This window comes from Thermobia domestica, chromosome 12 (assembly GCF_964235325.1).
Source record: "Thermobia domestica chromosome 12, izTheDome1.hap1.1, whole genome shotgun sequence".
Lineage (NCBI taxonomy): Eukaryota > Metazoa > Arthropoda > Insecta > Zygentoma > Lepismatidae > Thermobia > Thermobia domestica.
In genome coordinates this window covers 116,135,656-116,157,088 of record NC_137465.1, presented here as the reverse complement: position 1 = coordinate 116,157,088, position 21,433 = coordinate 116,135,656, and the positions used below count along the sequence as shown (strand labels likewise).

The 21,433-nt window shown below is 36.4% G+C and overlaps 1 protein-coding gene across 1 annotated transcript; it reads right to left on the bottom strand.

The window, feature by feature from the left end:
• Positions 1-601: 601 nt before the first annotated feature.
• On the bottom strand, positions 602-11,664 carry LOC145665777 (uncharacterized). The gene is made up of 2 exons (XM_081732901.1): positions 11,280-11,664; positions 602-3,396 (listed from the first exon to the last, which is right to left on the bottom strand). Exons 1-2 carry the CDS (start codon positions 11,367-11,369, stop codon positions 3,058-3,060), a joined length of 429 nt encoding a protein of 142 aa, XP_081589027.1. The 5' UTR covers positions 11,370-11,664; the 3' UTR covers positions 602-3,057.
• Between the last annotated feature and the right edge of the window lie 9,769 nt (positions 11,665-21,433).

Below are 21,433 nucleotides of genomic sequence, written 5' to 3'. Positions count from 1 at the left end.
TCACTTTCATGACAGTCAATTTTGTCCGCCTTGGCCCCACTGTGCGTCGCCGTTGTTATCCGTTCCAAAGGTCGACATACTGATAATTAGGTAGGTAGTCATAATGGTCTGGCTGATCTGTGCATATATTTTAAGTCGTATATTTTGTCTCGACTCGAATTTCGAGACGTCTCGACTCGAATTCGAGTCGAGTCGAGACAGAGACTGTCGAGTCGAGACATTTTCTCGAGACGAGTCGAGACAGGCTTAAATCTCGACTCGACTCGACTCGTGCGCATACCTAGCCATGTCATTCCACAATTTTCTTCTTCCGCTAATTCTTTCATGAATATTCAGTTTCATTACTTTCGTCTCCTTTAACCTACAGGGAACAAGCGTGGTACGAAAAACAAAAGGTATCGTTTCATTGCATTTTAGTTATAATAAGAAGAAAAACAAAGACATATAAGTCTTGAGAATTTTCAACTATCACCATCCCAGTTTCCCCAATATTGTATTATTTCACGAAGCTTCGTCCCTCGTGCGATATAATGGAGTTTCTTCTTTAAAGTTAAAAATTGTAATGTAATGGTAAAGACGGTACACGGGTTTGTATCTTTCCCTTGCCTTTTTATTACAAAAAGTTCTATACAAGTAATATGCTACAAATAAATAATTTCGTTTCTCTAAGAAGTTGTACATCCTGCCCTAAGCATTCATTCAATCCGGTATTTATTTGCGGACCTCCAAATGGCTGCACAAAGTGAAAGCAGGTAAGTGACTTCTTATAACGGTATCACATGCAAAATGATATTGTCTAAGCGGCTCGCTTTTCACTTTTTGTTTACTTTTGTCTATTTTGAAGATATTACAAGAAAACTGTTAAATTAGCGTCACTTTAATTTCGTAGGAGTGAGGCCTCTTAAAGAATTAGAATAGCACACATTTTAAATTATTTATCTACACAATATGGCAAATTTATCTATAAAATGGTATGGCAAATATATCTATAAACTGATCTTTCTGGCTTTCTGTGATGCGAAGTCATTGATTAACTGGTAAAAATTCAGTAACAACACTCTGCTTTTCGATGGAGAGTATGGCTAAACCTGACAACCGTTTCTGCAACATGGAGGATCTTAAATAAATTTTGATCAATTTTAACTTGCTGAATGTCCTCTCACAAGAAGCAACAGAACAAGGCAATGTTAGAAAAATCGTAAGAGCTGTTGCTAAATTTGACATTTTATGAATAAAATTTAACACTTGCAAAGGAGTCATTTCTGAGAGCACACTGACAACTAAGTCATTTAAAAAAGGTTTGATATGATCCTCAAAGAATATAATTTCATCAATTAGATCGCTACTCTTCTGATCTTTCTCATAGAACAGAGCTAAGTCAGCCACTTGTTTTCTCAAATCACTTTCGCAAAGTTTCTCGAAACGATTTGGGAGAGTACATGAAAAGTCTTCTACAATCGTGTTGAGTTTGTTGAACCTCTCATCCATTTGAACACTGATGGAATCTAGTGCTGCAAACATACGCTGTCTCATTTTTTTGCTGTTCATTCAAAGTATTTCCTTCGTCTTCTGCCAGTTCTTCACGAAACCTTTTCTTTTTTCTTGGACGAGATTCTTCCATCAATATACCATGCTGGATGCAAATGCTGCAACTTTCCTGAAGAGCTTCTCGCATATACGATTCATGATTTTCTTGTAGAACATGTTGAAGTCCTTTTAAATGGCAAGCAGCACTTTTCGAATGATCTTGTAGGGCTAAATTTACTTTGTTGATCGCTTTTAGCACTTTGTGCAAAAACACCAAAAAGGACAGGAAACCAAAGTTCTTTATGTTTCTTAAAAAGCCGTTAGCTCCATTTACAGTTTCTTCAGTTTCCCTTGTAATGTCTTTCAACTCTTCCAATGCATTGCAAACTTGTGGAAACTGAGTTCTTAGAGCATCTACTGCATTCCACTTGGAAGCCCAGCTAGTTGCGCAATGTCCTTTGACCGTTATGTATACATGCTTTTTCAAAACATCCCACCGATGTGCCGATCTGCTAAAAAAACAGGATCTGTATAATCCCAAAACAATTTACTTTATGAAAATCCACTTGAGCTGCGTGCATTCCAACTAGGTTCAAATTATGTGCAGTGCAAGGCACATAACGAGCGCTGGGAAAATGTTCTGTTAAACGAGCTTGCACGCCAGAATATTCACCGGACATCGTATTAGCGTTGTCGTAGCATTGACCCCGACAATTTTCCATCTTCATACCATCGTCTTGAACTTTCTGTAATATAACGTCCGTTAGGGAACTTGAAGTTCTTTCCTTGACATCGATGAAATCAACCAAACTTTCTTCGACTTGGCAGTCTCCATCAGGTGAAACCGTTACATAGCGATAAATATGTGACACTTGTTCTGTATGGCTTGCATCAGGTGTAGAGTCAAACATTATCGAAAAGTATTTGGTTTTACGTCTATCACTGATTTTCGGACCCTATTGGCAGCCAACCCGATCAGTTCATTTTGAATTTTTGGTGACAGATATGTTGGCGCAAGTTTGGATGGTGAATCCATGATCTTCGCAACATGCAACTTCAACACACTATTATACTTGGCTAAAAGCAGAAACATATTAAGAAAATTTCCTAGATTATTAGAGCCATATTTCGTGCTAGCAGATATAACATCGTTTCCACCACGTAGTGCAAGGTTGTTTTCAGCAAGGTATTACAATACAAACAAGTGCAGCTCGAAGAATATGGCTCCAGTTTTCGGTTTCATTCATTATTTGCGTCTGCATTTCATGATTAATGGCTTCTTTCTTCTTTAATCGAATTGTGAGTTCTATCCACTGAGTGAATGCTGTTTTATGACCAGGAGACACCTCATGATCTGGAATACGGGGATTTAGTTTCCGCCAGTTGTTGAATCCTTCACTTCGACATAACTTTGAGGAATCAGTTTTCCCAAATAAAAAGCAAGGAATACAAACAAATACATTTTCTGGATGGGAAATACGCTAACCATGTTCGGTCAACTTCTACTTGATTATCCAGGATTTGCTTGAATCATCCTGCTGAAAAATATCTTCCCATGCTGTCTTCCGTTTCACTTGGAAAATTGACATCACGGTTTTGAAAGCTTTCTTTTCTTTCTGTAATGTAACATCTGATGTTGTCTCGCCTTTGCTCAAATGGAATTACGCTCAAGTCATGCTGATACAAGAACTGAGTTGCCGCTGTATTTGAAGACTGGTTCTGTGCCGTGACAATGTCTGAAGATACAAATGACGTTGTACGTCTAGAAGTCAATTCCTGTACAAATGTATCAACGGACAGGTCTACTGGTGGACTGTCTTCGTGATCCTGGGCATGGACTTCAGTTGTTTCGATGTTTTCTGGATTTTCCTGTAATTAAAACCAATAATGTAAACTCTGTTCCACTTGAACAAATAATAAGTTATTTTTCACTGAAAGCAAAATAAGTATTTTATTAATGAAAGAGTCCCAAAAGAATTATTTTATTACCCACACATTTGTACAAACAATCGGTAATTTAGATGCTCTATAATTGACTTGAAAGTGTTGTTAATACGAGAGCTCTCGCAAGATTCGTACAGCAGCATGCCGTTAATTGTTCAAACAGCAAAATTGGCAGTCACACTGCCAATCAATTATCATTAGTACATAGTAAAATTTATTGTTTTGCACCCATTGTTTATTTCTCTGCAAACAGATTTTTCACTTTTGTCAAGAAAAGGGAGAATATAGCTTTAAAATAATGAAAAGTTTGAACTTCGCGCTATAGTTGCAACCAAACTTCTACATCATTCTGAACAAGAGTCATCATGATCAAATTGTTATTCGGTTTGAAACTGAAATTTGGATCCACTACTGTGATTCTTGTGAAAGAAAGCAGTGGAAGAAAAACTCATTGATTTAAATTTTTCGTATGAGATGTCAAATAAAGAAACATTCACTACATAGTAATAATATTATTAATCAAGCAGTTAGGTTAGGTTAGGTTATAATTAGTGTTGGCTGCACTGAACTTAAAAGCTGTTTTTTCTTTGGATTTTATTTTTATGTATCGTATTCGGCAGGGGCGTCATTTAGGGTGCAGGAGGGGGCAATTGCCCCCCCCCCAAGCGTTTGAGGAATACTTATACTTTAATAGATTGTCTACTAATATACTAGTACAAAACGTGAAAGTCTTATGTCGGTGGTGTTCTTGCTCCCCCCACAAGCGAAGTCTAAAATGACGACCCTGGTATTCGGTACAGGTACCGGTTTACTTTATTGCATACCTTATTAAAAAAAAGAATTCATTAAACTGTATTAATTTGGAATAATACACAAAGTGAACGTGTTTTTGAGGCGCGGAAACCAAAAATAAAACCAGGGGGCTATTGGTCGGAGGAGGGTTGGGTGGTTAGAGAAGTGTGCGCGAGCGAAGCAATCATAGATAACACACACCTTTCAACTGTCATTCAACTTTGAACAGAGTATAATGGCCTTGAAAAACGTAATATACTCCCTTGTACTTAATCCATGATAAAATGGACTAATGAGAAAATTACTCTTCGCTCTTTATATTGGCTTTCGGTGCCTCAAAACTACCTCCATATTTACCCAAGTCCTAACTAATTTACTTTATTAGGTACGTTAAGAATGCTCTAAAGAAAAGTACCCAATAAAGAAAACTTATGCCTCAAAATCATTACATTTGAAGTACTTTTAAAAGCACTTCTTAAGGTACCCAATAAAGAAAACTTATGCCCCCAAATCATTACATTTGAAGTACTTTTAAAAGCACTTCTTAAGGTACCCAATAAAGAAAACTTATGCCCCCAAATCATTACATTTGAAGTACTTTTAAAAGCACTTCTTAAGCAGGGGTGCCCACAAGGGGGGGCTATGACGCAAACTGCGTCATTGAAATATTTGGGGGGGGTTAAAAATCTATATAAATATGTTTGGCGGGGGGGGTAAAATTAATCGAAAAGATTTTTTTCATGGAAGAATACCTATAGATAGACAATTGCGGGGGGGTGCGTCATGGACATAAGGGGGGGGTGGGCACCACTGTCTTAAGGTACCCAATAAAGAAAACTTATGCCCCCAAATCATTACATTTGAAGTACTTTTAAAAGCACTTCTTAAGGTACCCAATAAAGAAAACTTATGCCCCCAAATCATTACATTTGAAGTACTTTTAAAAGCACTTCTTAAGGTACCCAATAAAGAAAACCTATGCCCCCAAATCATTACATTTGAAGTACTTTTAAAAGCATTTCTTAAGGTACCCAATAAAGAAAACTTATACCCCCAAATCATTACATTTGAAGTACTTTTAAAAGCACTTCTTAAGGTACCCAATAAAAAAAACTTATGTCCCCAAATCATTACATTTGAAATACTTTTAAAAGCACTTCTTAAGGTACCCAATAAAGAAAACTTATGCCCCCAAATCATTACATTTGAAGTACTTTTAAAAGCACTTCTTAAGGTACCCAATAAAGAAAACTTATGCCCCCAAATCATTACATTTGAAGTACTTTTAAAAGCACTTCTTAAGGTACCCAATAAAGGAAACTTATGCCCCCAAATCATTACACTTGAAGTACTTTTAAAAGCACTTCTTAAGGTACCCAATAAAGAAAACTTATGCCCCCAAATCATTACATTTGAAGTACTTTTAAAAGCACTTCTTAAGGTACCCAATAAAGAAAACTTATGCCCCCAAATCATTACATTTGAAGTACTTTTAAAAGCACTTCTTAAGGTACTCAATAAAGCAAACTTTCCCTCCGTGTTCTTTATATATACAGCAAGTATGTAACGGGAAGAATATAGCATATTTTGAGCAGGACATTTTATATTACTGTCTTTAGGTTAGATAAGACAATTTATAGAGACGTTAATACCGCAAAGCTGCGCTTTATTATTACAGAGATACTAAACCTAACTTAACGTACTCATTTATGGAGTATGGCGTGCTTTGGAACCAGTTAGCATGAAGAATTCATATGCCCTTGTACATATAAATACGCATACCTGTAGACATTTCACAAGTTTACTACTCCGAGAGAGTCTACTACTTCCTGGGAATCACAATTACGTAAGTACAAGCAGGCACGTAGCCAAGCGGGGGTCCGGAACCCCCCCCCCCCCCCCCGAGACCAGAAATGACAAAAATTAAGGAAGATGATACAAAATTAAATGAGAAAAAGAAGGATCAAAGTTAAAAATAAACTACAGGAAGCTTTTGGTTACTCTTTCTTATGAGGAGATTTGTATTAGTTGCAATGCATCGTGGCGAGGTGAGCGAGATATCTTGGAAAAGTCAGGGAATTTAAAATTTCTAGAAAAGTTACGGAATTCTCAGAATTTCTGCTACTAGTCAGGGAGATTTCAAGCTTCCGAAAGCATTGTGCCATTGTGTAACAGCGTGGACATTTTTTTTATCATAATTTACAGTATCAACATGTTATTTCAAAAACAAATTTCTACTGCTCCTTTAACCTGTCATTTGGAACAGACAGTAGTTGACGGAATAATAAAAACAAAAATTTATGTGGAAAGAAAATTCTGTTAACATTTGATTCAACAGAAAAAGGAATGCAGATATTGTAAAATATTTTACAAGACATTATTGAGTATGTACTTTTTATAATGGTCGAGGTCATAATGAAAGGAAAATTGTTATATTTGAATAAACAGAGGAAGGATGTAAATATTGTATAATCTTTTTCAATACTTTTTGTTTTATTATTTTACTCAAGATTGCTTCATAGTTCGTTATTAAACTACAGTAGGAAGTCGAAAATCCGAACTAATTGGGACCATAGATAGTTCGGGTTTTCAAATTATTCGGATTTTCGGAAATGACTAAAAAATGCAATTTAGGCTCAAATATATCTACGGTATACTCTTTTATGGATACAGTGGTTATACACTACATACAGTAATTACAATACCTATGTAAAGCTACTTGTTTCTGAAGAACCTGCTCGTACACTAAATACACTGTTCTTAACTTGTATTAAAACTTAACTTGTATAGGCCTAAGGGAAAATAAAAATCAAAATATATATATGACAAACAATTAATTACCTACATATGAATAAGCTTTTCTAAAAGCACTGACTTCACACAACGCCGACAGACAACCCTATTGTTTGTTTATCGCTAGCACTAAGACAAAATGTAAAAAGCTTCTAGGGACCGCGTTCGGATTTTTGACGTTCGGATTATTGACGTCCTACTGTACATACCAACATATCCTCATTTTATCGTGCTAACAAATCAATATATTTTGATAATAAAGTAGTCTAGATTAATCGAGCTCCTGGGCCTTCAGAATTTCATGTCACTCCCCCGGTTACGAAATCCTGGCTAAACGAACCAATATAACGGGTTACAACTAAAAATCTGCACAAAATGTGAGGTAAGATAAAAGCAACCAGACGACAAATGGAAACTATGTTTTAACGTTTATTTACAGTATATACATAGGCAGAAAAGAAAATGCTAATGACACATTGCAAATAGTCCGTGATCAGCTACAGTCCGCAAACGTGTTGGAATAGACGCACAGGCTGTTTGGACGCCAGTTGGGTCAATTTCTTTTAAACATTTGCGTATTCTTCTTTGAAGCTGCTGAACAGTTTTTGCCTTCCAATTATGTTTGTACACCTTGTCACTCAATTGTCAAAAAAAAAAAAAAAAAAAAAAAAAAAATCTTCGATTGGGCGGCACTGGGGCATGTTAGTTGGATTTTTGGTTTTGGGCACAAAAGGAATGTTTTGGGACATGAGGTACTCCTGAGCCTTTCTCGCATAATGAGAGCTGGCTTTGTCACGCCAGAAAATAAAATTATTGTCAGAATGATATTTTCGTATAAAGGGAACTAAGATCTTTTGAAGATATTGCTTCACGTACACATCTTGGTTGATTGCTAACCCACTAGGCTTGAAATAAGGCTGCGACACACCTTTGTCCGATACAATTAAATAAAGCATCACTTTGCTTTCAAATTTCTGCTTGGCTTTATATTTTATATTAGAAGGAATGTGTTGCTTGTCTGAGGAATAATAAATGTCATTTCCGGGCATTTGGGATTTAGAAAGGCTAAAGTAACTTTCATCATCCAAAACAAACGATTTTCCTTTATAATTTCTGACCATCCAACGACAATTTGATTTCACAGTTTTTATTTTCGTGTCTGTGTAAGATGGAGCTTTTTCCTTTTTGCATTCATTGATTCCCATTGATTTTAATGTTTTAGATATGTATTGTTGTGAACACTTAAATGTTTTTGCTGCGTCGTTCTGACTAATGTTGTCTTTCTGGTCAAACATCTTTTATAGTCTTTGTTTATTTTTATTCGTTATAATTGCTGCCTTTCGACCACTTCCTGCTTTTCTTTCTATTGTTCCGGATTTATGTATCGCATAAATTGTTCTTTTTGGCACACCTTCACAGTAGCGTAGCGTGATATTCCGAAATGGGGATGCCAAAGTTAGTCATTTGTGCGATATAGTACTACTGCAAGCAGCAATACATAGCTATTCCGAATGGAAATATAGGGTTATACAAAATTTTGGAGGAAGCCCCCCTAATTGGAGGTCTAGTGGGGCATAGAGACGCGAATGCGTAGATTACGTTAGAATTTAATAACCAATCATCTCAGCTCCTTCTTGCCACTTTTGTATGAACATTGTTTCCAGTATCGTTCCCTTCATTTCTTTCTCGTGGGCGGCTTTTTTCTCCACATACCACACGTCAATCTCGTTCTTTCAATATATATATATATATATATATCGCCCCTAGAAATTTGTCATCTTGGGTCCGGAACTCAGACGCCCGTTCGTGAATATGGGCCTGAGTGTATATATCATTTGAAGATGCAAATACAAAGCACTTAAACCAACTCTGGGGGCCTGTTTCTGTATCCAGATACTGAAGTCAAGGGCGCAAATCTGTCTTCAACGTTCGTGGGATGGGTAAGACTGTTCCCATAATCCTTTCCTTTTTTTTAACGATGTTCAAAATATTTATGAAGTTGAAAAAATGCTGTGGAGGATTAGGGGAGCAGAGTTGTCTATAACATCGGCAGAAGGGCACATTTTAAGGCTTATTGTGGAGGGAGGGGAGAAGAGACTTATATTACAGTAGATGAATCAGATTTCTGAGGTAAACCTGTTCTACTCGTATATTATATACCAAATGATGTAGACGAAATAGTGGTACATATCATTATTACAACTCAGTGCCGTGAGCACATTCTGAAATTTGAATATATGCATAATAATAATTGACATGTTTCTACTTACGCATCCACAATGATCCACATTAAAATTTTAGGACATTTGTTTTATAACAATACAAATAATGACTTCCCCAAAACTATGAAAGAAAATCAATCAGGCCTATATTTGGCGCAACAATACTCTTATCTGAGCAAAATTATGATTACCACAACAGCATTATAGGAATTGTTACAGGAATTAAACAAATAGTTGAAAATAGACTACTAATAATTAATGACAATGAAATATTAAAGAATAAGAATCTTTTTTAAAATGAAACAAGTCAAAGGACATCAGTTTCCTTTGTGGCAGTCGGATAGAAATCATCATCATCACAATCTCAAATCGGATTATTGGGGGTGGGGGTGGACAAGATTGTAGGGAACATGTTCCCCTTATGTTCCCGAGATTTGTGCCAGTGGCTGAAGGGCTCTGGCACAATCTTTGCGAGTGACGGGAAGTGGTGGCTCTCTTGTCCTACCAGATCGGTGACCGTAATTCTACAAAATGCTTTAAATTTATGCCTGTGTCTGTGAGCTCCTTTACGATGAAGATTACAATTACGATGCATTTAGTTACGATTAAGGCACAACTATTTTAATACTATTATTTACATAACCGGCATGCTTCAAAAATGCGTTGAACTAACCATTTCCGTTTTGTTCTATTTCCTTTATATAAGGGCTCGTACGTTCTGTTCAGAAACTATAGCTTAGTTCAAAATATATACAGTTGGAAATACTTGAATATGCCAGCGTATATCTAAAGCAAATGTAGGGTTGCAAGGGATGAGGAGGAGTGAGAAGGGAAGTATTGCGCATGCGCATTCAACAGAAAGCAGACGAAAACCCCGATGCTTTCAATAGGCCTGGAAGCCCGAGGAAAATAGCCTACGACAGGAGGAAAGACAGAAAATGTGCATCTGAGCGACGCGCATGCGTAGGTTCCTCTTGTCAAAGTAAGTCGAGAGAGCGCGCCAGAAGATTGCAGTGGAAATATTTGTGATAATTACAAGCAAACAATTTATATATAATGAAATACGTACTTCTTCTTATTAACAGGGGATACCGGGCATACCGGCGTTCCCTTACGCTACGCCGCTGCACCTTCAGCAGCAAAGTGTTTCACAAAATATGATTTCCCCAATTCGTGATCTTTTTCGTGGAAATTTACAATGCGTGCACGGAGGACTTCTTCCTTTGACGTCATTTTCTACCAGTTACTTCGCATTTGAAAGAAAGCAAACATATTGTGAATAGACAAAGAGTGTACTATCAACATACCAAAGAATAGCGATGACTGTGTTAATAGGTTTTATTTTATGACTTCGCACATTTTGTGCAGATTTTTAGTTGTAACCCGTTATGTTCCAGTAAAATAGTTTAGAATGATCGAACTGCTGGTGTGATGACCACAGTATTTCATGTCACGGACCGCCCCCCCCCTTCACGAAATCCTGGCTACGTGCCTGGTACAAGGCATAATTTTGTTTACTTTTTAGAAGGTTTCGTTCATCGGAAAGACAGTAACCCAAACAGCAGGAACGTAGCCACAGTTCTGACTTGTGGGGTGCGTTTTTGTACACGGCGTTTTTATATATATACGGTAATAGTAAAATATTTGGGAGACAAACGAAGATTTGGAGGGGTATGTGCCCCCATGATCCCCCTATGGACGTTCCTGCCAAACAGGTTCCAATGTACCCTCAAACCTGTTTAAGTAAACCTATATAAGATTTTAAGGTAACTCTTTACTTTGGGCAAGGCAGTGATATCCCGTCACTGTTAGTATTAATCACAGGTCTCATTGGTTCCTTTCTGTTGCTAGGGATTATTCATAGACTATGTACGACCTTAAAAAGGCAGTAATAAGGGTTCTTTAATTTACTACAATATTGCCCTTGTACTTAATGCAATCAGTTCCTGTCACTGCCTTGCCTAAACTAAAGATTTGCCGATTTTAACTTTATATACTTACAGCTTCAACTGCTGACTTCTGTGCAACATCATCCGCATCATCGTCAGAAGAGTCATCAATATCATTAGTGGGCTTTACTAATTTAGCCATGAACTGCGCACTTTTACTGTCTTGATCGCCCACTCCTTTTTTCTCTTTCGTAACTGAGCACTTGATAATTTCTTATGGGGGATCATTTTTCACTATTAAAATAGGCGTAGTCACATCAGTTTTAAAAATGTACTCAAACGGCTCTGACTTCAGTCTGCACTTCACTGAACAATTACTCCTCTAAAGCACTATTTTTCTGTTATGTTATTTGTTCATAAATGGCAATCGAGTACAGCTTTCCACAGTCAAAACACAAATCACAAACAATCCTAGGCCCAGTTAAAACAAAACCACAGATCACATAGCCTAACGGCAAGATTGGTAACTACATGGAAAAACAAGCGTATCAAGTTCGTCGCGCTTGCAGCGACATCTACCCTCGCTGGCAGGATAATATAACTACTCACCAGTAGTGTAACTATCCACCTAAAGAACTCACCAATATACGCAGTACATCCATAGGCATAGACAAGTTATTAAAAAAATAACTAGTCTATGCCTATGGATGCAGTGTATCCATGCAGCACCTTGACGTAGTTTATAAATAATATTTGCCATTAAATTCAAAATGCAAATATGATATCCTTCTAGTAGTCCTAATTTCCTATCTTTATTCATCCGACTATTTTAATCGAAGGTCATATTGTCAACCCCCCTTGTCGTGCCTTTAAAAGCATGAACGTAGCTTAAAATGACAGGAAGGTCGTCGTCCTAATATTTTCTATAATGTCAGGGAAATTCTATTACTAATTTCAAAAGTAAACACAAGACGAGTAAGGTTTAGATTCATTGTATTTTCAATCATAAAACGTGATGTGATAGTGTATTGTGTTATGTGTAGGATGTACAAACATTTCCAGATCACAACTTAATGAGTCTGATTAAATTCTCTATTTGATTATGTAAAACAAATAACAAACACATACCTTCTGGTTAGCTGTTGATGTAGTCTCTAATGAAGCTTAAGGTGCAGCAGAGTAATCACCAACTTCTGACGATAAAACGTTGCTAAAATGTTCTACTGAAGAACGGCTATAGTACTCGTATTATGAACTAGTTGACCATAGCTCATGAATGAACTTAAAGTAAATCTCGTTGAAATATTAAATAACAAAAGATTGACTTGCGAGTCTCTTCGTAGACTTAACAGTCTGAGACCTCTCGTCATCTAATCTCTAAATGTCAATCTTCGAATGGCCTCCTTCGAACGACCATCTTTGACTCATCCTGATCTCAATTTCCTAGAGTATTTATGTCAATCCAGTTACTCTCCAGACTGCCACCTTGCTTCACATTTCTCCACGTGTTTGCTATCTCATTGCCGAAATTAACATTTCTGCAATGATTATCAAATAGACAAAATCTCCAGACGTCTATCTCCGTAATCTGACAATTTTGTTACATCCTAAAATTTTATGTTGATGTTGACAATTGACAAACATAAACATTACAACTTATTCTTTCAGCATTTCTGACACAGCATTATTTCTGTGTTTTTCTTCGTAATGACAACATTGCACATTAATACATGTGTACTTACATCTGACACAACCAAAACATAGACAACATAATTTTGTAATTTATTTCTTTAACCTAATTCTGCAATTACTTAACTTTAAGTTTTGTCTTTTAGTTCTTACACATTCATTTTATTTTTATTTGATCTAATTATTAAAACTTTTGAAAATAAAATTTATCTAACTTCAATCCCTCAACAATACTAATAAGAGTTGAAATGTGGCTATTGTGTACCATATTCTTATAATTTTATCTATTTAGAAATTGGAGACACTCTTTTTTCACTCTATGCTTTAAGTACGAATTCAATAAAATTCAAAGAGAAAAAAAATGCTAGACTTGTCTGGCAATCGAACCTTTCCTCTACTCTTATAATGCCGGTGAGCTATCATACAATTTCAGTTCCTCCCCCATTGGCTCTGCGCTGTCCTGAACATTGAATTAGGGTTAGTCTGGACAGTATACCGATATAGTAAGCTATAGATCGGAATACGACCTCTTGTACTCTCACATTTTCATTGTTCTAATTTTATTGATTTCGTACCTACAAAAGATACAGTGAAAGAAAAATCAAACCTTTTCCCCCAATTTCCTAATAAATAAAGTTATATATATACGCAATAAACACAATTAAAATATAATACTAACACGCTTTCGATCGGAATCATATAGTAAAGCTAAAAATTTCCAAATTAAGGCTGCTAGAAGGTAAATATAGCTATTAAACTTTAATTAATGTTAGGTAACTATTAATACTATAGTTCTAAATATATACATTTATTAAAATTTCATTTAAAATTCTCTTATATCTTGTTTGAGTGCATTGTATTGCTCTTCTTGCGGATAACACAGGTGTCTTTACCAGCGGCGCAAATCTGTCTTCAATATTGGGTTGGTGGGGCGGGAAAGACCATATTTTTTTTCTAAGCGATGTTCAAAATATTTATGAAGTTGAAAAACAATGCTGTGGAGGATCAGGGGAGCAGAGTTTTCTTCAACATTGGGAGGCCGGCAGATTTGAGGCTTATTCTGGGCGGACATCAATTTCATTGCACTTTCCTTTGTGGCAATCGGACACAAATCATCACATTTCTCACCGAAAAACACATTTCAAATCAGATTATTGGGGGACAGTTCCCCCCAGTTTTAAGATTGGAGGGGACATGTTCTCTTCATTCCCCCGGGATTTGTGCCAGTAGTCTTTACATTCCCAGCTCGCAGGACTGTTTATTTACTTTAAATTTCTCTGTTTTCTTAAAAAGTAATCGTTGCAGATTTTTTCTTATCCTCTCTCCCTAAGTGAGAAATCAATAAATTTCCTAACAAAGCTTGGTAAAACATGTTAATTGTGTTGAAAATCTTACCGGGAAGCGCGATGGTAAAGCGTTCACGTCTAGTACATGAGTCTCTGGATCGATTCCAGTTCGCGCCAAGTTAACTTTATGGTGGACAAACACCGCGTGCATGAATGTTCTCAGGGTTCTCCCGTTTCCTCACCATTATCACACATCTCATCATGATTGCATGCCTTGGCGCACAGTGGATGATTAAAAAAAAAAAAAAAAAACTTACCTGAATTTCAGTTTCACCTAAAACAGTCACTCCTTCCTTGCTGTTCCATAACTAAAAGGTTGACATTTCTGCCAGAATATATTAAGATAACATTCAACTTGCGAAAATCTACTTAGATGTAATAATTACTTTTGCGTTGCTTTGGAATCCGCAAGTTCTGTGAACATTATTACGCAATGAAGCTCCTGAGCCCGTAGTGACGGAGCTCTAGTATTTGTAACGGGAGTAAATCATGATTAGGAGAAATTGACGATTGTAAATAAGAATCATTACTGCATAATTACTGCAGTCCCTTTTATTTAACATTAGTACTTTGCACTTATTACATAATAACAATGCAACTTAAAAGAGCAGTCTTAATTTTACTATTTCCGCTTTATTCTTTCTTTTATTTTTCATTCTTCAATTTACAGATACAAGAACTTTATAATATTGTCTACGTTTTCCACGACATCCAGTTAAGTACTGATAATTTCAAAGTGGAAATAAGATTGCAATACAAATACAAATCACTTTAAATAGAATAAAAATCTGTACATTCCACAAACAGATGTGTATACTCAAATACTTATAAGATGTATAGCGTACAAAATACTACACACTTTTTAACTCAGTAAAGAATAGAAAATCATGGAAATAAACACGAAAGAAAGCAAACCATCAATTTTTCATTAGAGGCAACGGTAACAAAAATGTATAAACCAATAATTACTTTTTGTTCTCAATTTTTTGTATAAGGATGAGTGTAGCAATATTCTGGTACACAGTCAGATTAACATTCAAAGTAGACCTATAGTTTCTCAAGTTAACTATCTGGAGCTACCTTCTTGCTAGTTCCTGGTTTCCACGTCGATAGCCCGGAATAGCTAAATAAAATTCATATGGGGTAAAGTCCATTACGCTTAGTTTTGTAAGCAGTAACAAACAGAATACATGCACCTACCTACAAACTTGTATACTGGTAGAAATAGGCTTGTAATCTAACGATAAATGATTAATACTGGTTACAGATTTCATATATATAATAAAGAATATTATTTTTTGTCAATAATGACCGCTTCTGTCCTACAGACTGTACAGATACTCACGTCTTCTATTCATGATTAAGGGACTGTGAAGTAGGTGGAGACAACCGATTTCCTTCTATCTCACACATAGCGTAGTTCAATTGGAAACACTGGTTCAAATCCTGAAGAGTGTAGTGACTGCGAGCATTAATACTGACATTCACATTGTTGTCACTATGTGATACAAGGACGTGAAGACTTAAAAGCTTCTAGGAGTAACAACAGAACAGTTATGGTTCTTGTTTCATTCACGTGAGGGAGAACCAAAAAATAAGGTATTTGTGACTCATCGCATTCTCTCAAATGCAGAAATAAGAGCTATGACGTTTATTCCATCCAATTAATGTGTATACTCAAATACTTATACGTACTTTACTTATAAGTACGAATACTTTAGTTTCTGTATAAGCTTAATGCTTCTGTTCACTTCTGATACCTGTGAAAATAAAGAGATAATAAAAATAAATGAGATAATAAAGAGATAAAAAAGAGAGTGAGATTTATGTATTTAAATTACTTCATAGGATTTGATTATGGTAACCTGTCTTATTTTTAATATCATTATAATCTTGAAATAGCCAATATTCGCTATTTTTATTTTAACACATCACATAAAGTAACTCTATTCTAGATTATGCAGGTAGTAACGCACGGTGGGAACATATTAAACGTTGTTTACAGCAGGCTGCAGAAGAAGCAGTAGGTTACCGCGAACACAAAACTGCTAAGAAACCATGGGTTACAGAGCAGATGTTGCAGAAAATGAAGGAGAGGAAGATGTGGAAACAGGTTGATACAGAAGAGGGCACAAAGATGTACAGAAAGTTAAATAATGAATTACGAAGAGAAACAGACAGAGCGAGGGAAGAGTTTTACAAAAGAAAATGCGAGGACATAGAAGAATTAGAAAGAGTTGGGAAATATGAGGAAATGTACAAGGAGGTGAAATCTATGGAATTTCGGAGGAAACAAGGGAGTATTATGATGGCAGTGGAAAATAAGAATGGGAAGGTAGTCAGCGAGAGAAATGAGGTCATAGGAAGGTGGAAAGAATACGTTGAAGACTTATATGAGAGTAGGGATAGACCGTGTAGCCTAAATGTTGAAGTAGAAAATCAAGTAGGCGAGGATGATAAAGGATTTAGTATTCTTCGGGATGAGTTTGAAAAGGCTATATCCGAGATTAGGAATGGAAAGGCAACCGGAATAGATAACATACCAATCGATTTCATTAAAAATATAGGAGACAAGGGAAAGAAAGAATTGTGGCGACTATGCAATGAAATATATGAAACTGGAGAATGGCCAAAAGACTTTCTGAAAACTATCATGATACCGATGGCTAAGAAATCGAACCCAAAGAGAAGTGAGGATTATAGAACTATTAGTCTCATATCTCATGCAGCTAAAATTCTGCTCCGAATACTGAACAGAAGATTATATGGAAGAACAAATAAAGATGTTGAGGAAGAGCAGTTCGAGTTCAGAAGAGGCAAGGGCACAAGAGATGCTATTGGATTATTAAGGGTGATCGGTGAAAGATTTATAGAAAAAGGGAAAGAGGTGTATATTGTATTTATTGATCTAGAAAAGGCTTTTCACCGCGTGAATTGGGAATTGTTGCTGGGAGTTCTAACAAAGATAGGGTTGGAATGGAAAGATAGAAGACTCATAAGAAACTTATACATGAACCAACAAGTAAGTGTTAGGATAGGGGAAGAACTGACGGAAGAGAGTGCAATCGGAAGAGGAGTTCGACAAGGATGCTGCCTCTCGCCAACACCATTTAATGTCTATCTAGAAGAGATAGTGAAAAAGAGCCTACATGATGATGATGGCATTTCGGTAGGAGGTAGAATCATTAGATGCATAAGATTTGCAGACGATATGGAGCTTGTTGCAGAATCTGAAAAGAAAATCAATAAAATGTTAGAAAAAATGAGAAAGGGCTTTGAAGAATATGGGATGAAAATAAATGTTAGAAAGACAAAAGCCATGGTGATTGGAACGAAGGGGTCTGTGTCAAATATAAAAGTAGGAGGGGAGAAAATAGAACAAGTGAATAGTTTTCGATACCTGGGTAGTATTCTTAGTAATGACATGAAATGCGAACGTAAAATAAAAGCAAGGATAGGAATGGCGAAAGAAGTCTTTAAAAGAAAGAAAAGTCTGTTTTGTGGGACCTTGAACAAAGAGTTGAGAAAAAGACTCATAAAATGCTTCGTGTGGAGTGTTGTACTGTATGGTGCGGAAACGTGGACATTACGTAAAGGTGACGAAAATCGACTGGGAGCCTTCGAAATGTGGGTGTTGAGAAGAATGGAAAGAATTAGTTGGGTCGAGCGGAAAACGAATGAGAGTGTGTTAGAAATGGTGGATGAGAAAAGAACACTTTTAGATATTATGAGGAAGAGGAAGAGAAACTGGTTGGGACATTGCCTAAGAAGAGATTGTATCATGAGGGACGTCCTAGAGGGTATGGTGTCGGGAAAGAGAGGGAGGGGGCGAAGGAGACTACAATTAATGGATGATATAAAAACAGAAAGATCATACGCGAAGACGAAAAGGTTAGCGGAGGACCGTGGAGCATGGAAGCTTCTCAGCTGCGGCAAGTGACCTGCCAATAAAGGCAGAATACCTATGATGATCTAGATTATGAGGGTATTTAACCACTTTTGACTCATTCTATTGAACTTAATGTTGACAGAAAGTAATTAAGGACATTCATATCTGCTTATGTGTGCTACGAGCGCGTTATCTACATAGCCCAAACACATCTGTTATAAATTTTGATAATTACTTCAAAGTGAACATACATCCGGTGTTGGAAGCTGCAAGTATCAGCTATTCTCTCATTATGTCATTCAAATTATCGGACCGATAAAGCAGCCGTCGACATATACTAGCCAAAACATTGTAGGATATTAGAGTACGTTTGTTTTATCTTGGCACACTTTCCGCCAGTGCACTTGGTTGGCCTTAAAGTATTTTCTGCTAGCATTCACGTGAACGTTTTAATCCAATAGTTGTCTTATTGCTTTTGTCGTATATGTGACGTTAGTTGTCATCCAGCCCATCAAATAAAGTCATTGCTGTTTGGCGAGTATTTGAAGTGCTCAGTTGCCACACGCGAATAGATGTGTTACAGTGATTTGTGAGTGGTGTCGCGTTTTGCTGTATTGTAACTGCGTATTGTAACTGTCAACTTAACCGTGCCGTGGCAACAATGCGTTTGCAGACAGATCCATCTTTTAGGCGGGAAGCGTGTCAAGATAAAACAAACGTACTCTAATACATTTTCATAGGAGATGACCACATCAGTCATAAAGACTTAACTTGTCTTCGGTTAACTTCTACATATTTGATCCAATGAAGGTAATCTTACTGGATAGAAGATCCCTCTACCAACAGGAATAACGGGTAAAAGTCAGGGCTCATCTCGATAATAAGCGTATTTCATTACAATTCTTCGGAAGCGTTTAACTTGAAGATCTAGGATTATAACAAAATTTCAGGGACTATTAAAGAAAAATCATGTGCTTCCAAAATACAGAACCTTATAGTTATGTGGCAAATATCCGCTGCCGTAGCAGAAGACTAAATAGAAAATAGCACAGTAAACTTCAGTCCATACTCTACAGTTATCTAAAAATTCAATCAGCCACATTGGAACTGAAATAGTGATATATGGGTGTATTGTACACTCCGCATCAAAAAAATTGCGACGCCTAACGCCGTGCAGCTAGGCCACCCAATATACACCTTCTTATCCCATAATCGTGTCTGGTAGAGAGACTTCCTCCCTCTCCTCCTTTCTTCTCTCCCATACTAAAATTAGCTAACAACATGAACGCAATTCTAATTTCAAACTACACATGTATTAGTATCGATAAAATGAAATAACAAAACCGAGACGAAACAAGATTCATAAGTTGATTTAGGGAGAAACTGAAACACACATAATGAAAAATTGAAATCAATGAATGTCTATTTCACAGAAGTTCAGAAACGAGCCAGAGAGAGAGAGAGAGAGAAGGCGAGAGAAGAAGAAAAGTGAAAGGAAGAAGAGATAAAAATGTGGAATTTTAAACTTAGCAAGAAAATAACCTAACATTATAAAGTTCCGTTACCAGAAATCCAACAGTAATATAAAACTAACGTTTGTTTTATATATTTTTTTCAGGACTATTAGAATATATAGAGGATGCTTGAAACATTCATTAAGTCTCTTTCATAAAGGATAGCATATTCAATTATCAGTAGAATTGTAGATCTCACGGGACACATCTAAGATAATGTAAACAGTTTAAAACACATGCTTTGTTTCTGCGTGGTTCAGTTGTAAATTCAGCAGTGTTCATTGGACGTACTGATGCAAACTACATTCTAATAAACCCAGTAGGTAGCGTAGGTCATATCTTCCATTTCAGACTACTGATGCAAAGTGAACAAAAAAAGGAAGAAAGAAAGAAAGATGAGTGCTATTTTACTGGTAAATTTTTATCAGAAATATCCTATAATAAAAGTCCAAACCGTATCATAATGAAAAGTTACAAATGTTCAAATGGAAAATTGGATGTCCCTTATAGATGTAGCAGACCTTGCATGTTTCATTTCAACGTGAATAAATCACACAGAATTATAAGATGAAAACAAATTTGTGTCGAACTAGTATAAATAAAATTTTTGCTTTCAAATAACCAGAGAGGTTATCATTTTCTAGTCTTTTCGGAAGATTTATCTGTACCGAACATCCACCATCACTTTCACCTCTTGCGAATATAACGTTGTAATCTTCACAGAGAGAATGAACACGCTTAGAGCTAAAACGGATCGTAGTGTCAGTCGGATGATGTTGGTTAGCTTATGGACCACCACTGGATCAAGGATTCAAACGCATAGTTACCCGGTAATTCGACTGAGACTCGGTAACCTAGATGATAAAAAAGATATTTTGCTTATTCTCTTGTGTTTAAACAGTATTTCTTTCAGAGATGACCAGGACTGGAAATGTTATGTCCAGAGTACGAAAAACTCGACGTTGAAGTTGCCAGTTAATTACATTCTCCAGACCACGTCTATCGTTCTCTTGCTCCGTTTTAACTTTGGAACACGCATACGCAGATGAAGTGCGTGTGTACGTGAGAGAGGGGGGACAAATGAAAGACGCAACGACAGGATAGGGAAACGACAAGAAAAAGATAGAGAGAGAAGGACGAATACAAATATGAAACACTTATAATTAGTGTATGATGAAGAACGCACACACTGTTTATTCGAATTCTCGCCAGTGATGCTTTGTAAGTTCTCCAACAGAAGATAAATCTCTGTTTGCAGCCATTATTTTATGCGAAAAAGTTTAACTACCTAGTGGGAAATCGAACCAAGATTTTCTTCTTGGAAGTCCGGTACTTTACCATTACACCACCGATTGCTTTCCCTAAACTTTGTTAAACAAATGTTGTAATATTTCTTTCTGAGAACGATAACACGAAAAGTGTTTACTGCAGATCAATGAAGTGTTTCGAATGTCCTGATAAATCCCTTGCCCCTTCCCAACCAACATTCGTAAATCGTCTCTATTATGACAAAGGTGTTTGCTTCTACATTCTTAAGCATTGCACGTATAATATGAGAAATCGATTCTTCACTATCACTTAGTAAAAAATGGAAGTTTGGTATGAACAGGATTTGAACCCATGCTAGATACCTTTATTAATCGTAACTCTATTACGTTACCGCTACAATCTGAAGCTGGAAGACAAATATTACTTAATTTAGCCTTTATTATTAAAACGATCAAGCTTCTTTCTGTAAGGTTATTTGCACCTAAGTGCACAACGAAATTCATTTATTTGACGACCTAGAGGGAAATTAGTGTCCGCTAATAGAGGAAACAACATCAAT